The 15,380-nt window shown below is 37.7% G+C and overlaps 1 protein-coding gene across 1 annotated transcript in view; it reads left to right on the forward strand.

Moving 5' to 3' along the window:
- The window catches only part of NALCN (sodium leak channel, non-selective), a 248,446-nt gene that overhangs the window by 85,081 nt on the left and 147,985 nt on the right, over nucleotides 1-15,380 (forward strand). The window contains exons 9-11 of the mRNA XM_074910888.1: nucleotides 1,783-1,925; nucleotides 2,044-2,148; nucleotides 4,896-4,982. Coding sequence (XP_074766989.1) covers nucleotides 1,783-1,925; nucleotides 2,044-2,148; nucleotides 4,896-4,982 — 335 coding nt within the window. The remainder of the gene's footprint in view (nucleotides 1-1,782; nucleotides 1,926-2,043; nucleotides 2,149-4,895; nucleotides 4,983-15,380) is intronic.

Consider the following 15,380-nt stretch of genomic DNA (forward strand, 5'->3'; position numbering starts at 1 on the left):
GCTTTAATGTGGCAGATGGCCCAGTGTGTGTGTTATAAATACTTTGCATGACATCTCCTCGATTTTACTAATCTTCACTGTGACTTTCCCATTGGTAATGACTAATGACAGCGTTCTAGCCAGCAACTTTTAATAGATTCCTCTTTTCCCTTAATCTCTGCCTGTCCTCAACAGCACTGTTTTGTTCAATAATTTAATCAGTTCAGCAACAGTATAATATTAGATAATTGAACCATTGCTTTATGAATTTTTGAAATACAAAATACCCATGAAGTAATCACTGATGGATATTTCTGTATTGACAGAGACCACTCTCTTTTCTGAAGAAATACAAAGAGTTTTGCTCTCATGCTTGAATGCTTTTTCTTTCCACTTACTTCTGACACTTGGTCCTGAGAACCATATTAAGTAAATAGGAAGGAATCCAATAACCAGAAAAATTAACAATGGATTAACATTTTTGCCTACACACCGTGACCTTGTTAACCATTCAACACCTACATATCAAAGGAGTGAGTTTATATGGAAAAAATTCCATTCATCCCTGTCTCCTCTTAGTGAAGATTTATCTGCAAAAGGGACTCCCTAAGGCAAAAGCAGTTCATCCCATCTGTGTTAGCAGGCAAAAGGATGTAGATGCTGCAGATTCAGTGGGAGAATAATAGTGCAGCGCTCCTTATAGGCTAGTGTGAATTTTGGAAAACTCTTGGACCCGGGAATTTCTGACTGGAGCTGCTCCTTTCTTTGTGAACAGGATCAGATAGTCACTTGCTTTCCGTATTGCTAGCAGCTTCTATGTTTTGCTAAAGGCAGTACTCCTCACACTCCCTTTCTCTTATCCAAGGTGTTTTGTGAAATGAAGCAGTAGTGGAGCGGAGCTTGCAGGTGGCTGTAGGACAATTCTGTGATTTCACAGCAGTTTGTGAGATTTCACAGTTTAATTTTGCAGTTTAATTGTGTTCCTTCTCAGAACAAAAAAATTGCTTCAGACAAGAATGCTGCACAAACCCTAACCACAGTCTGCATTTCGAAGCTTTCATTGCAGAGATAAGGGGGAAGGAGGAGCTGGCTGAAGCATATTATCACTCAGACATTAGGATGAGTTTGGATCTTAAGTTTAAAAGTAGTAACTTCATAGCTTTTATTCAAAAGTGGTTTCTGCACACATAAACCCCTCATAACTTTTCTTTCATCTTCTCCCCACCTCCCCAGAGTGATAGAGAAAGTTCAGCTTAAAAATGCTTTAACATTTTTTAAAGCAACACATGTGTGTTAATGCAGCTACCCTGGATACCTGACTGAAAACTGTTCAGTAGCTTATTGTAGACACCTAACTGCACTTGCTAGTGTCAGGCACCTTCTTGGTGTATTGCTGTGTACTCAGTGTTGCTGATACTAATAGTAATGCCTTTCGCCTACTGAATGTTGATCCTGATAGTTTTAATTAAATCTGCTTTTTCTTACGAATACTGCTGAAGTCACATGATGGGACAAAATCTGCCTTTGGAAACATTTGCATACTGGCAGTGAACCCATCTAAGGGATTATGCATGTGTGCCCAGGGAGAGAAGGGAGTCGGTCTGGTCTGATACAAAACCAATTGATATTCAGTTGCAAAAGGAAGAAACATGGAAATGCATCTGAAAAACTTCTCTTTGAAGGAGGAGAGGAGAGCTGATACCCTTTAGAGAAAAGGAAAATGGAATAGGTAAAAGATTACTGTTTGCTGATAGTGAAAACTTTCAGACTTAATGCCAAACATTTTCACTTTTCCTCTTACAGGCACAAGCATATTTACTGTTTACGAAGCTGCTTCTCAGGAAGGCTGGGTGTTCCTTATGTACCGAGCAATCGACAGTTTTCCCCGATGGCGTTCATATTTCTATTTCATCACCTTAATTTTCTTTCTGGCCTGGCTCGTTAAGGTACTGAAAAATGTGTTCCTTTAAACCTGTCTGAAATGTAGATAATATTATAATGAATTTCTTCTCTTTTCTGCTTGCTGAGCTTTGTGTCAGCCATTCTTTCTTGTTCTTTTTTCAGAATGTTTTCATTGCAGTCATCATTGAAACGTTTGCAGAAATTAGAGTGCAATTCCAGCAGATGTGGGGGTCCAGGAGCAGTACTACTTCAACTGCCACCACCCAGGTGAAACACCTGAGATGCTGAGATTCTCTGGGGGATTGACTGGGTTTAGTTTATGAATGAATAATAAGCCAAAAATTCCAGTTAATTATTATTTTATCTGATTTATTGGACTTTGCATGTTACTACATATATTTTAAGTTGGTCTATGAATTTTCATTTAAAATTAAATTCAGTGTTATGTTATCCAACTAGGCTTTCTTCAAAAAGAGTAATAGAAAAGACTGTAATATGGTTCTCTGTATTTCTGGGTATGTTATCACTGTTTTAATTTTCTTTTAATGAAGTAGGATAATGCTTTTTTATCATGTCATTGGTGGGCTTGGAATTAGGGTTGCTATTGAATATCACTTTCTGTGCTAAGGAAGAAAAGCTGAAAATGCAATCTGTAGCTGTAAGAAGAGAGGTCAGAGGTTAGCTGAAGTGTTTGGGGGAGCTGGTCCTGAGCTGAGAAGGGCATGTTGAGGCCAAGGAGGAGTGAGGTGCTGAGGCAATGAAAGAGCCATGCTAATAATTGGATAGCCACAGAAAGTGAAACCCTGAATGTGAAATAATGGGTAGGAAGAAGCCATGATAGGAAAGGTGCTATGAGTGGGCTGGGTAGTGTGAAAGACCCCGTATGAAAAACAAGGGCTAACGGGTTGAGATTTAAATTTTCCCACACATTATTGTAACTGTCATATTATGTATCCTGAATGTACAAAAGGTCAGGCTTTTTTGGGGTAGTGCAGTTTGCCATCTGTAAGAGGGACTGGTACCGGCTGCCTGCCAAAAGCCTTTAGGAAGACAGATACGAGAACCACACCCATGAGGGAAATTTCTCTAACCTCTGTAGCTAGAGATTATTTCTTTTCTTAAGCCAGAGAATTTACGTGTTTCAGAATTATTTATGAAGTATTTTCTGATATTCCTCTGGATATTCCCATAACTGTATGGAACTCTAGTCCTTTTGTGCCTGCTGCTACGTTTTTTGCCTCTAATAGACTTCGTGGCAATAATTTCTACTTTATATATGTCTTTGTCAAAGAAGACTTGGTGATATCAATTTAAAATTTAACAAAAAAAAAAAAAAAGGACTTTTCCACATGACACATACTTAGCCTGAGGAATGTAATGTTTGTTTCATCTCTGATGGGACAAATTCCTGAGCCATATAGGCTTAACTGACATACTCTGAACTAAAAGCTGGAACAGAGAGATTATTTTGTAGGGAAACTCAAGAAGCAACTGACATTAAGGAATTTCAAGGATAGAAGAAATCCCCAAAATAATGTCATCATGCCAGAGAATATGTACATGTTGAATATAAATTGCCTCATGCAGAATAAAATAACGTGTTGGCTGCAGACAAATGCGTGGTTACTTTGCTCCTTGAGTCACTGGCACGATGGGACATAAAGGGAGTCCATTTTATCAAACTAGAAAAACGTTGTATCTTTTTCTGTAGAAAGGCAGAAAATTTCTTGTGATTTCTTGTTCAAAGCACCAGACAAAAGTTAAAAACCTTGCTTGTTTTGTGCATGAAATAACCTTGAGAAAAAGCAACAATATCCTTCTTCATTTGCCCACTTCATAAATCATTAAACTGGTCCTTAAACTTAGTCCTATAGAAAAGAGAATGAGCGTCAGAGAGTCAAAGTCAAGGGAGCGGTCTCTGGAGAAGGGTAAAAGGAGGTTCTTGTAAAGCACTTTATCACTGCATATTAAACCATGGTACAAGGAAGAATAACTCAGTGCTGCTCTGAGTTGGCAACTCTTCCTGGTGCGGAGATGCTACATAAGGACTCAGCAGCATTACAACCATATTTGTGTGACACTGTCCCCAGTCTAATGAGCACTTCTCTCAGGATGGCCTTTAAGCTTCAACCATGACGCTGTGGTTGTGTTCTCCAGGTGACTTGTTTGGGTGCTGGGTATCAGGGAAAGGTAGGAGTGAGGTGGGAACTTTGCCACACTTCATAACATAGAATATGCAGACGCCTAGGTGACAATTCAAAATGCTAGAGCCATTAATTTTCTTTCAAGGATATTTTCAAGGACACTGTTAATCACGTCCAGGCATGGTTTCTCACTGTCCATTAGCAGTCCGCATCTTTTTATGTCCTAATTTCTGAGGGAAAAAAAAAAAGCCAGAATGCTTACACCTGTGCTTCCAGAGATTAGTGCTAAAATGTGAATACTACTGTGGTCAAGAGAGCCTTTTCCATTGACATCATTAGAGCTAGAATATCATTCAGCTGTTTGCAGGAATTATAAACTCTGGATAACAGTACAGAAGGACTGTACAGCTACTCTTGATATACATCAGTGCAACAAAAATAAAGTCTGATCCTTGGAGTAAAATAATTTTGCCAGTAAAAAAGATGAGGTTTTCTATTATTTCCCAATGCACCATGAAGCTTATTGCTTGGTCACAGTGTACTTGTGTTTCCTCATGATAACCTTACCTTAGTAAAGAATTTATTCTGAACAGGTACCACCCTCTAATGATACTGATCAGAGATTCATTGAATCTGTTTCTACATTAGGACTAATAGAGACACATTGTGTTTGTTGTTATCTGAGTAAAATTCAGAATCTATTAATGTTGGAAAAAGCACATTGCTTTTTTTCTGTAGGAGTAAGAACCATTTCCCTCTTATTTTAAACTAGTGATCATCAAAATGTATGTAGAACCTTAAGGGGACTGTATTAGATTTTACTCATATTTATTGGCACGTAAAACATTTCTGACAATTTTCCCTTTCAAGATGTTTCATGAAGATGCTGCTGGAGGTTGGCAGCTTGTGGCTGTTGATGTGAATAAACCCCAGGGCAGAGCTCCTGCATGTCTACAGGTATGACATTACTTTTTAATAAATCATTGTGTGTAACCAGCTAACCAGCAACACTCAAATGTTCATATAAGGAGACTCTGGTGATGAGCAATAACTGCATTAGTTTTAGTCATAAATTTCTTTACATCCATTGCTTTCTGCAGTGTAGACTTGTTCTTGAAAATTGCAGATCAACAAAAAAAAGATACACCACACCCAAAGGGAGAAGATTAGAAGGCCCTGTTTTGCATGCTCATGAAGGAAAGATTTTAGATTTTGTAAATATAAAGTAACATAAGTAATCATCCTTTATCTCTCAGACTTCACATACAGACTGATTCCACTCCTAGGTTATTCACAACAGAAATGCTTGGTTATTTACTGCAAATTACAGTAACATATGCCAAGAAGCTTGACTAATGATAAACACAGAAGTACCTCATTTCTCTTGTTCCATCTTGAAAGTAGTCACAAGAAGGGGGAAGAGGCATGTAGGTAGTAAGCCATACAATGTTTGAAACTTCCAGGTTTAATATTCTCGCTTGGATATAGGTGAGTTTGTAAAACTCTGTCCTCATTGTTTAAATAAATCCAGACTAAGATAAGTAATATTTTTGTAAATCCCTTTTCATTACAGCACATAGTACAGCAGCTCAAATTTTTATTTGCAACTTAAATAATGTCAGTTCTTGGTGAAACAAACCTGCTTCAGAGTATAAAGGCAAATCTACTGTAGCAATCCAATACCATGATGTTTAGTGGCAGTTTTGGTTATATTTGGTTTAATGTGTAAACTAAAATACATGTACTTGTTGGCAGCGTGTACATTGCTGAACACTAAGCTGGCAAGCACCTTTCTTCCCCTCGACAAGCTGTTCATTCTAAACTACCTCTGCTTAGTCAAACCACTGCCATATATTGAATTATATGATATGCCTTTCCTGATAATTCCTCTTCCCAAATTTAATTCTTGATTTTGACAGCAACAGGAACATCATTTATGGTGTTCTCAAGCGACAGTCTCGGGTATGTGGATAAAATATAGTTGAACTCACAGTGAAAACTCCTCCAGATGAAAGTTAAGATAGCATCTGACTTACCTGATCTGCCTTTGTCTGTATTATTGCATTCTTGCCCCGCTTAGGAATCCTGTGAACACAAGGATAATGTTCCGGGGAACATAAACTTCATGGATCAGTGGCTGCGCAACTTTTTATAATTCCAACTCAGCTAGCAGTTTTCTTTGCATTCTTCATCCCTTTGTGCAACATCTGCGGGGTTTCCAGTAATCTGTGACCTTGCTGGATATAAATCCAAGGAAAGCAATCCAAAGGAAAGCAATGCGTTAAAATATTAATTTATTAGGATAGTGCCCAAAATAGGCTTTATTCTTATTAAACATAGGCTAAAATACAGCCAAACAAAAGCAAAATCTCAAAGTCTGGATAAACACATGCACCTTTTTTCATTTACTATGCATTATTGTTTCAGTTCAAGCAATCCAAGGTAAAAAGAAAATACATTTCATAAAAAATTAATGTATTTAAAGCCTTTGCAATGTATTAGAAGCATTCTTTATGCATTAAGTCCCTAGTGAGAGATGTGATAGTTATTTTCTAACAGTTTGGGTGGGTTTTGTTCCTTAAGAGGAACATGGCACATAAATCTGAATCTAGGGAAGAGTTAATCAGATTGTAGAATATATACCCTGCCTTTAGGACACATTCAATTAATATGCATTCTTCTGACCTTTATTAGCTAAGTACATTGCCATTCAATATCCTGTGAAGGATAGAGTTTTTAGAAAAAGGTAGTGAGGACTCTCTATTGCTCTGTATAATTTTAATTAAAGTTTGCAGTTTGGTTTTATTAATTCCTGTCTGGGCTCTGTAAATAATTATTGCTCCAAATATGAATGGGAACATTATTAAAAGTTCTGTTTCTTTACATAGGTCTGGCCTGTGCTTTGGTGAAACTGCACTTACTCAGTGTACTGAGTTATTTAGAATTTACTTCCTCAACAAACTATACTGTGGATCAGGAGAGGAAATATCATAGTGGCTAAGGGAATGGAAAGGGACTCTGGAGATCTAGGTTCAATTTATTGGCCAAGCACTAATTTCTTGTAGACCTTGAGACAACTACTTAATAGATATCTTCGCTTTAGTTCACATTCCTTATGGTAGAAAAGTGTATCCCTCCCAGATTTGGCTACTGTAGTGTTTAAATCTACTAACTACTTGAGAGGCACTCCAGTAAGATGGGCTTGTGCTATCTAAGTTGGCAAATAGAGACATCCAGCTCTCTAAAGCAGGGAGTGATGGAGGCAAGAATAACATGATTTATGTGTGGTGTGTAACATAAAAACATCTCTAATACAGGTTTTGAAAGAAACTTCACATGGGCTAGCTGGATCTGTTGTGTTTTACTAGTTCGGCTTCTGTACAGCTATGCTTACTCCCACAGACCAGGTAGAACATTGCAATGGCATGTGAAGCAATGCAGGTCTGGAAACAATAATTCAGGCAGAGATACCGTACTGTCTCTGTTCAGAGCCTTTGTAACTCTCTTTGTCTCACACAAACATGTCATTGTTGTACTGAACTGCTCAATTATGTAAAATGAATGAGCAGGCTAACCATGTCTTTACACTTTCGTCACAAACAGGATTACAAAGGTGTTTCAGAATCCCATCTAGTGAGTAGTGCGCCTAGGTGTGTCTAAACTGCTGGGCAGGTGAGTGCCACTGTGCTTGTCAGGGTACCCCTTCTTGTCTCTCCCAAGAGCCCACCTGCCTTTCCACTGGCTGCATGGCATATGGGCAGAACAGAACCAGCAGGTACATACAGGTCTGGGATCTGCAATGGGCTCTTGTATATGTAGTTAAAAGTAGATAAGACTAAACCATGAGAGGTGGGCAAGAAAGACTGGCATTAATCTGGTGGTTTTGAAGAACTTTAACTCAGACATCTAACTAAGTTTTCATTAGTTTTTTAGAAGTGATTGGAAGATTAGTATCAGTATAGCTTCTGATTTGGACTTGCAAATCTATCCTAATGTGGGGCAGAGAGGCTTTTATTTTGGTATAATGGTTTTATATTTATTGCATTTTTCTTTTGAGTGTTCCCAAAGGTGCTTTGTGGTCTTTTGTTACTTATTCTCACTGTTCCCCATGACTGGCATTGATTTTAAATATTGATTTTCTTTTGTCACTGAAAAATAATCTTTGTGTTTTCCATTTCAACATGAACCATTTGGCATGAATGCATGCTGAGGCTCCTGCATTGTCACATTATTTTGCTGTTGTTGATATTACTTTAACACATTGTAGTGTGTTAGAACTTCCTCCCTACCGTGATTTACTCCTACAAGCACAGTAGGAAACTCTCAGTTCACAAATAAAGAAAAACTGAGCACCAAGTTCCAGAAAAAATCCTTCAAAAAAATCTTTGAGCATGTATTTACCCCTTTAATCCCATGTTAAAGACACATTGTGTTTCTTATTATTCCTTTCCTATTAATTTTAGAGGTTGTTGATGTTTTTATTGCTCATTCCTTCTCTTTGTCTTCCTGTCTAGAAAGACTTGTAAAATACACATGCTCATTTAAAGTTGAAATGGAAAGATTCAACTCAGTGTCTTGCATTAAATTCTGGTTGGTATTACTAACACCAAATAATGACATCTTCAGTCTTCTCAATACATAGCTTTGTAATAAGCAGAGAAAGTCTGGAGCTGTGATTCCTGTGGGAAATAATGAGCCAGACAGCAATTCCCCGTTCCTGCTAATATTTTGGGGTTGTATGTCCAGCAGGTATGAAATGCACAACTAGAGATGGAATGATGTTTAGAAAGAGCTTGGGAACACTGTGTGTGATGTGTCAGCATGGATGGAAGTGGTCACTTACTCACAAACTGTATGTGCGCTCATAGTCTGATAGTAAAGTCTTCAACAGACTGGAAATACTATATTCACTTTTAATCATATGTGCTCCATCTAAGGAAGAAATAGAAGGTCAGAAAGCTATGATCTGAGCAAGCACGTGACATTATGATGGTTGTAATGCTCCTGAACATATGATTAATCTTTTTGCCTCAAAAAGAAAGTTAGTCCTTCATGCTATATATTATGTTTTATAAATTCTGTACAATTACAGAATTTTAGAGAAACTTGAAGAGTCAAAACTATCAAGTAATTTCAAAAGACAGAAAACATATGGAGGGTGGAGGAGAGATGGCCAGAGAAGCAGAAATTTAGTGGTTTAGCAGTTTCATAAGGATATATTGAATGAGAGAGGGAGAGAGAAATGAGACAAAACAGTACTTAGGGATTTTCACTGCAGGAGTAACAGATGAGGGCATAAGAGGGTTTTCTCCTTTTCTCTTTCATTGGAAGTAATTATTGGTGAACCAAAAAAGTGTGATAGTCTATTTTTATACTAATTTGCCTGTTAGTGTACCTTCAGAATCAAGCAGAAGGTATGCCTGCTCAGTCCTATTCTCTTCTTACCTACAGTTTCTTTTATTAAATTAAATACATATATAATACATTTCTTCCAATTAACTGAAATCCTCTGTTACATTGAAAGAAAAATCTTCTTTCAGTTGGCTAAAATTTTTTTATTTGAATGAGTTTATTATTTGAGTGTATTATATGAGTTTATTCAGAAGCAGATTAAATTATTCCAAATCCTGAACTTCTGAGGCTGTCATTAAAAAAAAAAAAAACCAAAACAACCTACTTTTTTTTTTTCCTATGCCCTTTTCTTGTTTAGAAAGCCTAGAAATGACATCAGTTAACAGAAGCTTGGGTAGTTCAGTGATGTACTTGTCACTGAAACAGTAGTGAAAACCAACCATATTAGTTTTATTGAGGAGGCTCTGGAGCAGAGTATGCAAAGTGTAATGTAAAAGCAAGCTGTTAGCTTTGGTGAGATAAAAACAGTGGAAAAAATGAGGTGGAATGGAAGACTACAGAGAAACTAAACATACTGGCAACAGAATAGCATGCACAATAAAGTCCAGCCCCATCCAACCTTCCTATCCGCAGATGTATATGGGAAGATAGCAAATGCTGGATAATATGAAAAGAAAAAAAAAAATACTTCCAATATTTTCCACTTGTACATAGGTTATGGAGAGAAATGGTGAAGGCGTGGTGAATGGAGTAAAGAGGTAGAAACTACACCATCTGGCTAACTCTGAGAGTCTGGATGGGGATTCACAAAATGATCCATCATTAAATGCATGCTCAATTTCAGCTCTGTGCTATTTCAGATGAGGAAGACAAAGCTTTTACCATCCTCTGCTATCTGCTCGCCCCCTTTTGTCAGGGTCTTTAACCACAGTAACAATGCCAATTGAAGAGGCAGTGAGTTTATTCCAAGGACACCTCAGTTCACTGTCTCATCTGGTAATGAAAACTGGTGTTCAGTTTATGTTATTAAAAGAAGTCATGAGTTCAGACAGCTGAAATTATTATAGTCCGTTTAACTGGAGGAAGGAGGGGACAGGGCAGCTGTAATGTAAATGAGCTGCTGATGTGGTGTTGAGAACCACTGTCTTTTTCTGATATGAATTTTAAAAATAATCTTATAGAACTGGAGGACCAAAGATATTTTGTCCACATACATTTTTTACATATTTAAAGTCAACATTTTTTACTAAAAGGGACCTGAAAATTAATAAGCCCCATGATGTAGATACTGGAGTATGCATAAAACTAGCAGACAAACAAGGCATTTGCTGTGTCTCCAAGATCAGCCAGTACCAGAAATAGGCATATATAGATCATCGTTCTCTGAGCTTCTGGATATCCATTTATGCCCTCATTCTCTGTCTTGGACTCCAGCAATCATTCATTTAGGGGCTTTCTGAAGTGGATGTTAAATTTAGGCCATTATATTTAGTATCCATTGATGGATTTATCACCCATCAATTTGTCTAGCCTATTTTTTGAACCCATTTATTGTTTCAGCCTCCAGAACATCTTGTAGGAACAAGTTACATAAAGTAACTATGTAGCATTTTAACTGATTACAACTGAGGAATTAATTTGCCGATTTTCCTGAGATTACTCAGAAATTGAAAAAAACATAATGCGAACATTATTGGTGTAATTTTGAGATGGATGCCCCTTTTCAATAAAAAATAATTTGTAAAAACAAAACTTGACAATGACAGGATCACAAGCTCTTGTAACATGAAGTCAGTAACAAGAAGAGGGCAGACATGAGTGTCTGAGAACGATAAACACCAGTTATGGTGGATGGTTGATGTTTGTGCTTGTGTATACAAATAGAGTTATCAGTGATGAGGAGACTTCGGAAAGGGAAATAAATGTTGAATATCAGGAAGGACTGTTTTAAGATTAGTGTATTTAGTGACAAGGCTGTAATTTGTAAGACAACTTTCAAGTCTTCCATAGGTAACATTCTGACATTAACAAACATTATCGTAGTAATTATTAGATGCCTATTGTAATTTTTTCTATGCTCCTACCTCTCTGCTATTTTATACAGGCATCTAAAAGAAAAGTTATTTCAAGGGAATGCAGAACTGCATGCATATTTCCTGTCTGCAAGGCATACAACCAACCAACCAACCTCCCTCTCCCTTCCTTCCTTCCTTCCTCCCTCCCTCCCTCCCTCCCTTCCTTCCTCCCTCCCTCCCTCCCTCCCTTCCTTCCTTCCTTCCTTCCTTCCTTCCTTCCTTCCTTCCTTCCTTCCTTCCTTCCTTCCTTCTTCCCACTCACTTCCCTTCCTCACTTTCTCCCACTTCTTCTCTCCCCTCTTTCTTGCCTGCTTGTCTTCTTTTCTTTTATAACCATTATGCCAAAGCACATATGTTAACAATGAGTTAGACATAGTTCTTTTATGTTCATAGTTTCTTCTCCGTAGTTTTCCATTTACTTGCTGAGCTGTCAGTTCTTTTTCCTTACAGTAAGATTTCTAGCCACAGTTTGTAGCAATTCAGCCACAGAAACTAAACAAAAAAAAACCATATTGTTGATTTCACTGTTTTGCATTTGAACAAACAGATTTCAGCTTGAACGTATAATTTTCCTGCAGACTTAAAGTATCAGAATCTCATCACAAAGACAAAACGGATAGGTGTTAAACTATGATTAAGCTTATAAAAGGGTAGTGGTTTTCCCTGGCAGTATTTTTTATTAGAGGACAGCCTGCTGCAGCAGAAAACATTGTCACATCAGGCCCTTGGCATCTCTTGGGAGATTTAGGAACAAGTATTTGGAATTTGACTGAGGTAGTAGGTTTTCAAAAATCTTTGTATGTCAGTTATGGAAGCCTTGGCTGACACTAATAATCAGTCAAGATCTCTGAACTTCCCCTTAACTTTCAAAGGGGGTCCCAGAAAAACTTTCTTCTCCACAAGTAATGAGTTTTGCATAAGAAATTTTTATAAATCTTGACCCTTTTTCACACAGGCCTGTACAGTTCACCAATAAATGTCATTAAGTAGTGACATTCAGTTCTTCCAACACTGTGGTCAAATTAATAAACTAAAAATCATCCATGATAAAAATATGCATCTTATTTTAAAAGACCATTTCAGCTATGCGTATTTTTTGTCACTTTCAGTCTTTTTGCTGTTATCTGAACAGGCAGAGCGGACCATTTTTCTAGCATTCTTTTCAGCAGTGGACTTCAATACAGCTTGTACTAATAATTTGCACTTGGAAATTTTGGGGCACACCACTGTCAGTAGATTATAGAAGCTATTCAGTAATGCCACTAAAATTAAAATTCATCTGAGTTTCCTTTAGAAATTTTTATTTCTGGGGTTAAATATGTCCAGTGTTTCGAATCCTATCAAACTGAAAACAGGTATTTAAATTGTCGTGTAGCTTTTTTGTGTTTAGCACAATTACAGCAATCAAAGCGTTGGAAGCAGCAGCAGCAGCATGACTTCCTTTAGAGCTGTAACTTGGATGACAAATCTGAGCAAAGTGGAAGACTGCAGAGTCTTAGAATAAAACTAGCAGGGAATTTTTTTTTCTTCGTGTGAGTTGTTTTCCCTCCAATATTTTCTATATTTCTAGTGTTTTTCAAAAAAAGGTTTCTTTTCACTAGGACTGCAAAGAACATAATGTACTACAACTCTGTATGTTATTAGATTGTTCTTTTTATATGTTCTTTCTAGATTTTTGAAACTTTAAAAAAAAATCACTTCGTAATATCTTTTTGTTACCATTCAGATTTCTAATCCTCTCTAATCCTTTGGATTCCACAGTAGTCAGTGGAGAGAGTGATTCCCATCATGAATCTGAAGATAATTCACACATTGGGGATGCTGAATTGCCTCTTGCATTGTCTGTATTTCTTCATTGTCATGGGGAGGCTACATAAACTGTGTGGCCTTCTCAGCACCTCAGTGAAATTCCTAAGAGTAAGTGGGATGAGTCTGTGCAAATAGGTATTTAAACAGCTTTTACTAAATTCTGAAATTTTTAAGTGGCTGTTTCATATTCAGATTAAAATTGTTACTTTCAATTATTCATAAATATATCTCACAAAAAAAATTATTTAAAAAAGCCTTTGCCTTTTTTTATTGTATTCTTGGTATTCTGAAAACTGTCTCATAAGTTTTCTGAGAATCAGTGTGGTCCTGGTTCATCTCACGTGTCTTTAAGCCCTTAGCGGGTTTCAGTTGTAGGATCATAGTACACAGAGCCAACAGAAAGAGATGAGCGTTGCCAGAGGGCAGCTGAGGATCTGAATCTGGTGTTGCCCATCACTCTACAGACTGCATCAGAGTGCAGGGTGTTCACTTTCCTATTTTATGTGTGCCAGTTCTTTTGGGGTGAATCTCTAAAGCCAGCCTTTACTTCCTCTTTCTCCAGTAGGCTATAATAATCTATATTATATATTTTTGATGTGCAGATTTAAAGCAAAATTAAGTCCCACTTCAGCAAGCATGCATACTGAATTTTAAGTATTTTGCATTTATTAAATCCTACTGAATTCAGTAGAAGGTACCTAGAGCTTTGAGAATCAGGTTTTTGTCTGAGTGATTTCATTGACATAAATGCATTTGTTATACAAGGAGTATTTGCACTGTCATGTCAAAGTCTACATCCTTTATGTTTTGTGAATTTTTAGTGTCATCTAGAGAGGAGGACCTTCAGCTGACCTATGCATTTTAACAAGTTGAAGGCTGCAGTGCAGTACAGTCAAGCTGCTTCTCACAATTTTGCTTCCCCTTCCTAGGATTCCCTTTCTTTCCTATACTTGCCTCAGACCTTTGTAAAGAGGGTCTTTGATGGGTGCAGGAGTGAAAAGCTAGCAATGTGGCATGTGGAGGAGGGACACAAAGTTTCTTTGTGTTTAATGTATGTGAACTGATAGCACATGTATGCAACTCTTCTTTGGCATAGATGCACTTTGATTTCTAGCCTGAGATTTAGTTTGGTATTCAGGGTGAGTATTTTGCAGTTTGAGTTTGGGGTTTGTTGGTTTGGTTTGGTTTTTTTTTTCCTGTCTGTTATTTTAATTCTTCTATACAAAAAAAAAAAAAAAAAAAAAAAAAATGTTCTTGTCTCAGAGCTTTCAGACAATGTAGAAAACTGAGCTGTCACAGTAAGAGTGTGCATTCCCTTTTATAGACTTGTTATCTTTATTTTTCTAGCTAAAAAAGGCCAGGATGGGTATCTAGCCCAGAGGCCATCTAACATGGACTGTGGCCTTTCATACATTCTTCTCCAGAACAGATCAATCATGCCCAGTTTACACAGTGCTTGGTCATTTATCTCTTCTGTGTCCCTGTGGCATCCCTGTGTCCTTCAGGCACAATTATTTCTCTGTGTTTTTTTCAGTTCTGAGTATCCAAAATAATGTGAGAGTTGTTACATGGTCTGATGCTGAGATCACGCATTACATGCTCTCAGGTTTGATACCAGGGTGAATGAGGTTGTTCAAGGGCGCAAAGACTGTTGTGATGTTAAATGTGGTTTAAGCGCAGAGGGCAACTGAGCACCGTGCAGCTGCTCACTCACTTCTTTCCCCTGCAGGGATGGGGGGAAAAAATAAAACAAAAGGCTTGGAGAACAAGACAAGGACAGGAAGGGATGACTCACCAATTATGGCCATGGGCAAAAGACAGACTCCTTAAGGACTGAAAAAGAACATCAAAAACTAGACAAGTGAAAAACACCACCACCACCACTAATTTACCAATCAAACAGATTGGGACAGTGAGAAATACAACCACATCTTACAAACACCTCCTCCCCACCCCTACTTTTTTCCCAGACTCAGCTTTGCTTCTGATTTCTCTACCTCCTCCCCTCCAACAGCTCAGTGGAGCAGGGGATAAGAGTTGTAGTCAATTCATTACCTGTTCTTTCTGCCACTCCTTCCTCCTTAGGGGCAGGACTCCTCACACTCTTCCTCTGCTCCAG

The sequence above is a fragment of the Athene noctua genome, chromosome 1 (genome assembly GCF_965140245.1).
Source record: "Athene noctua chromosome 1, bAthNoc1.hap1.1, whole genome shotgun sequence".
In the NCBI taxonomy this organism is placed as follows: domain Eukaryota; kingdom Metazoa; phylum Chordata; class Aves; order Strigiformes; family Strigidae; genus Athene; species Athene noctua.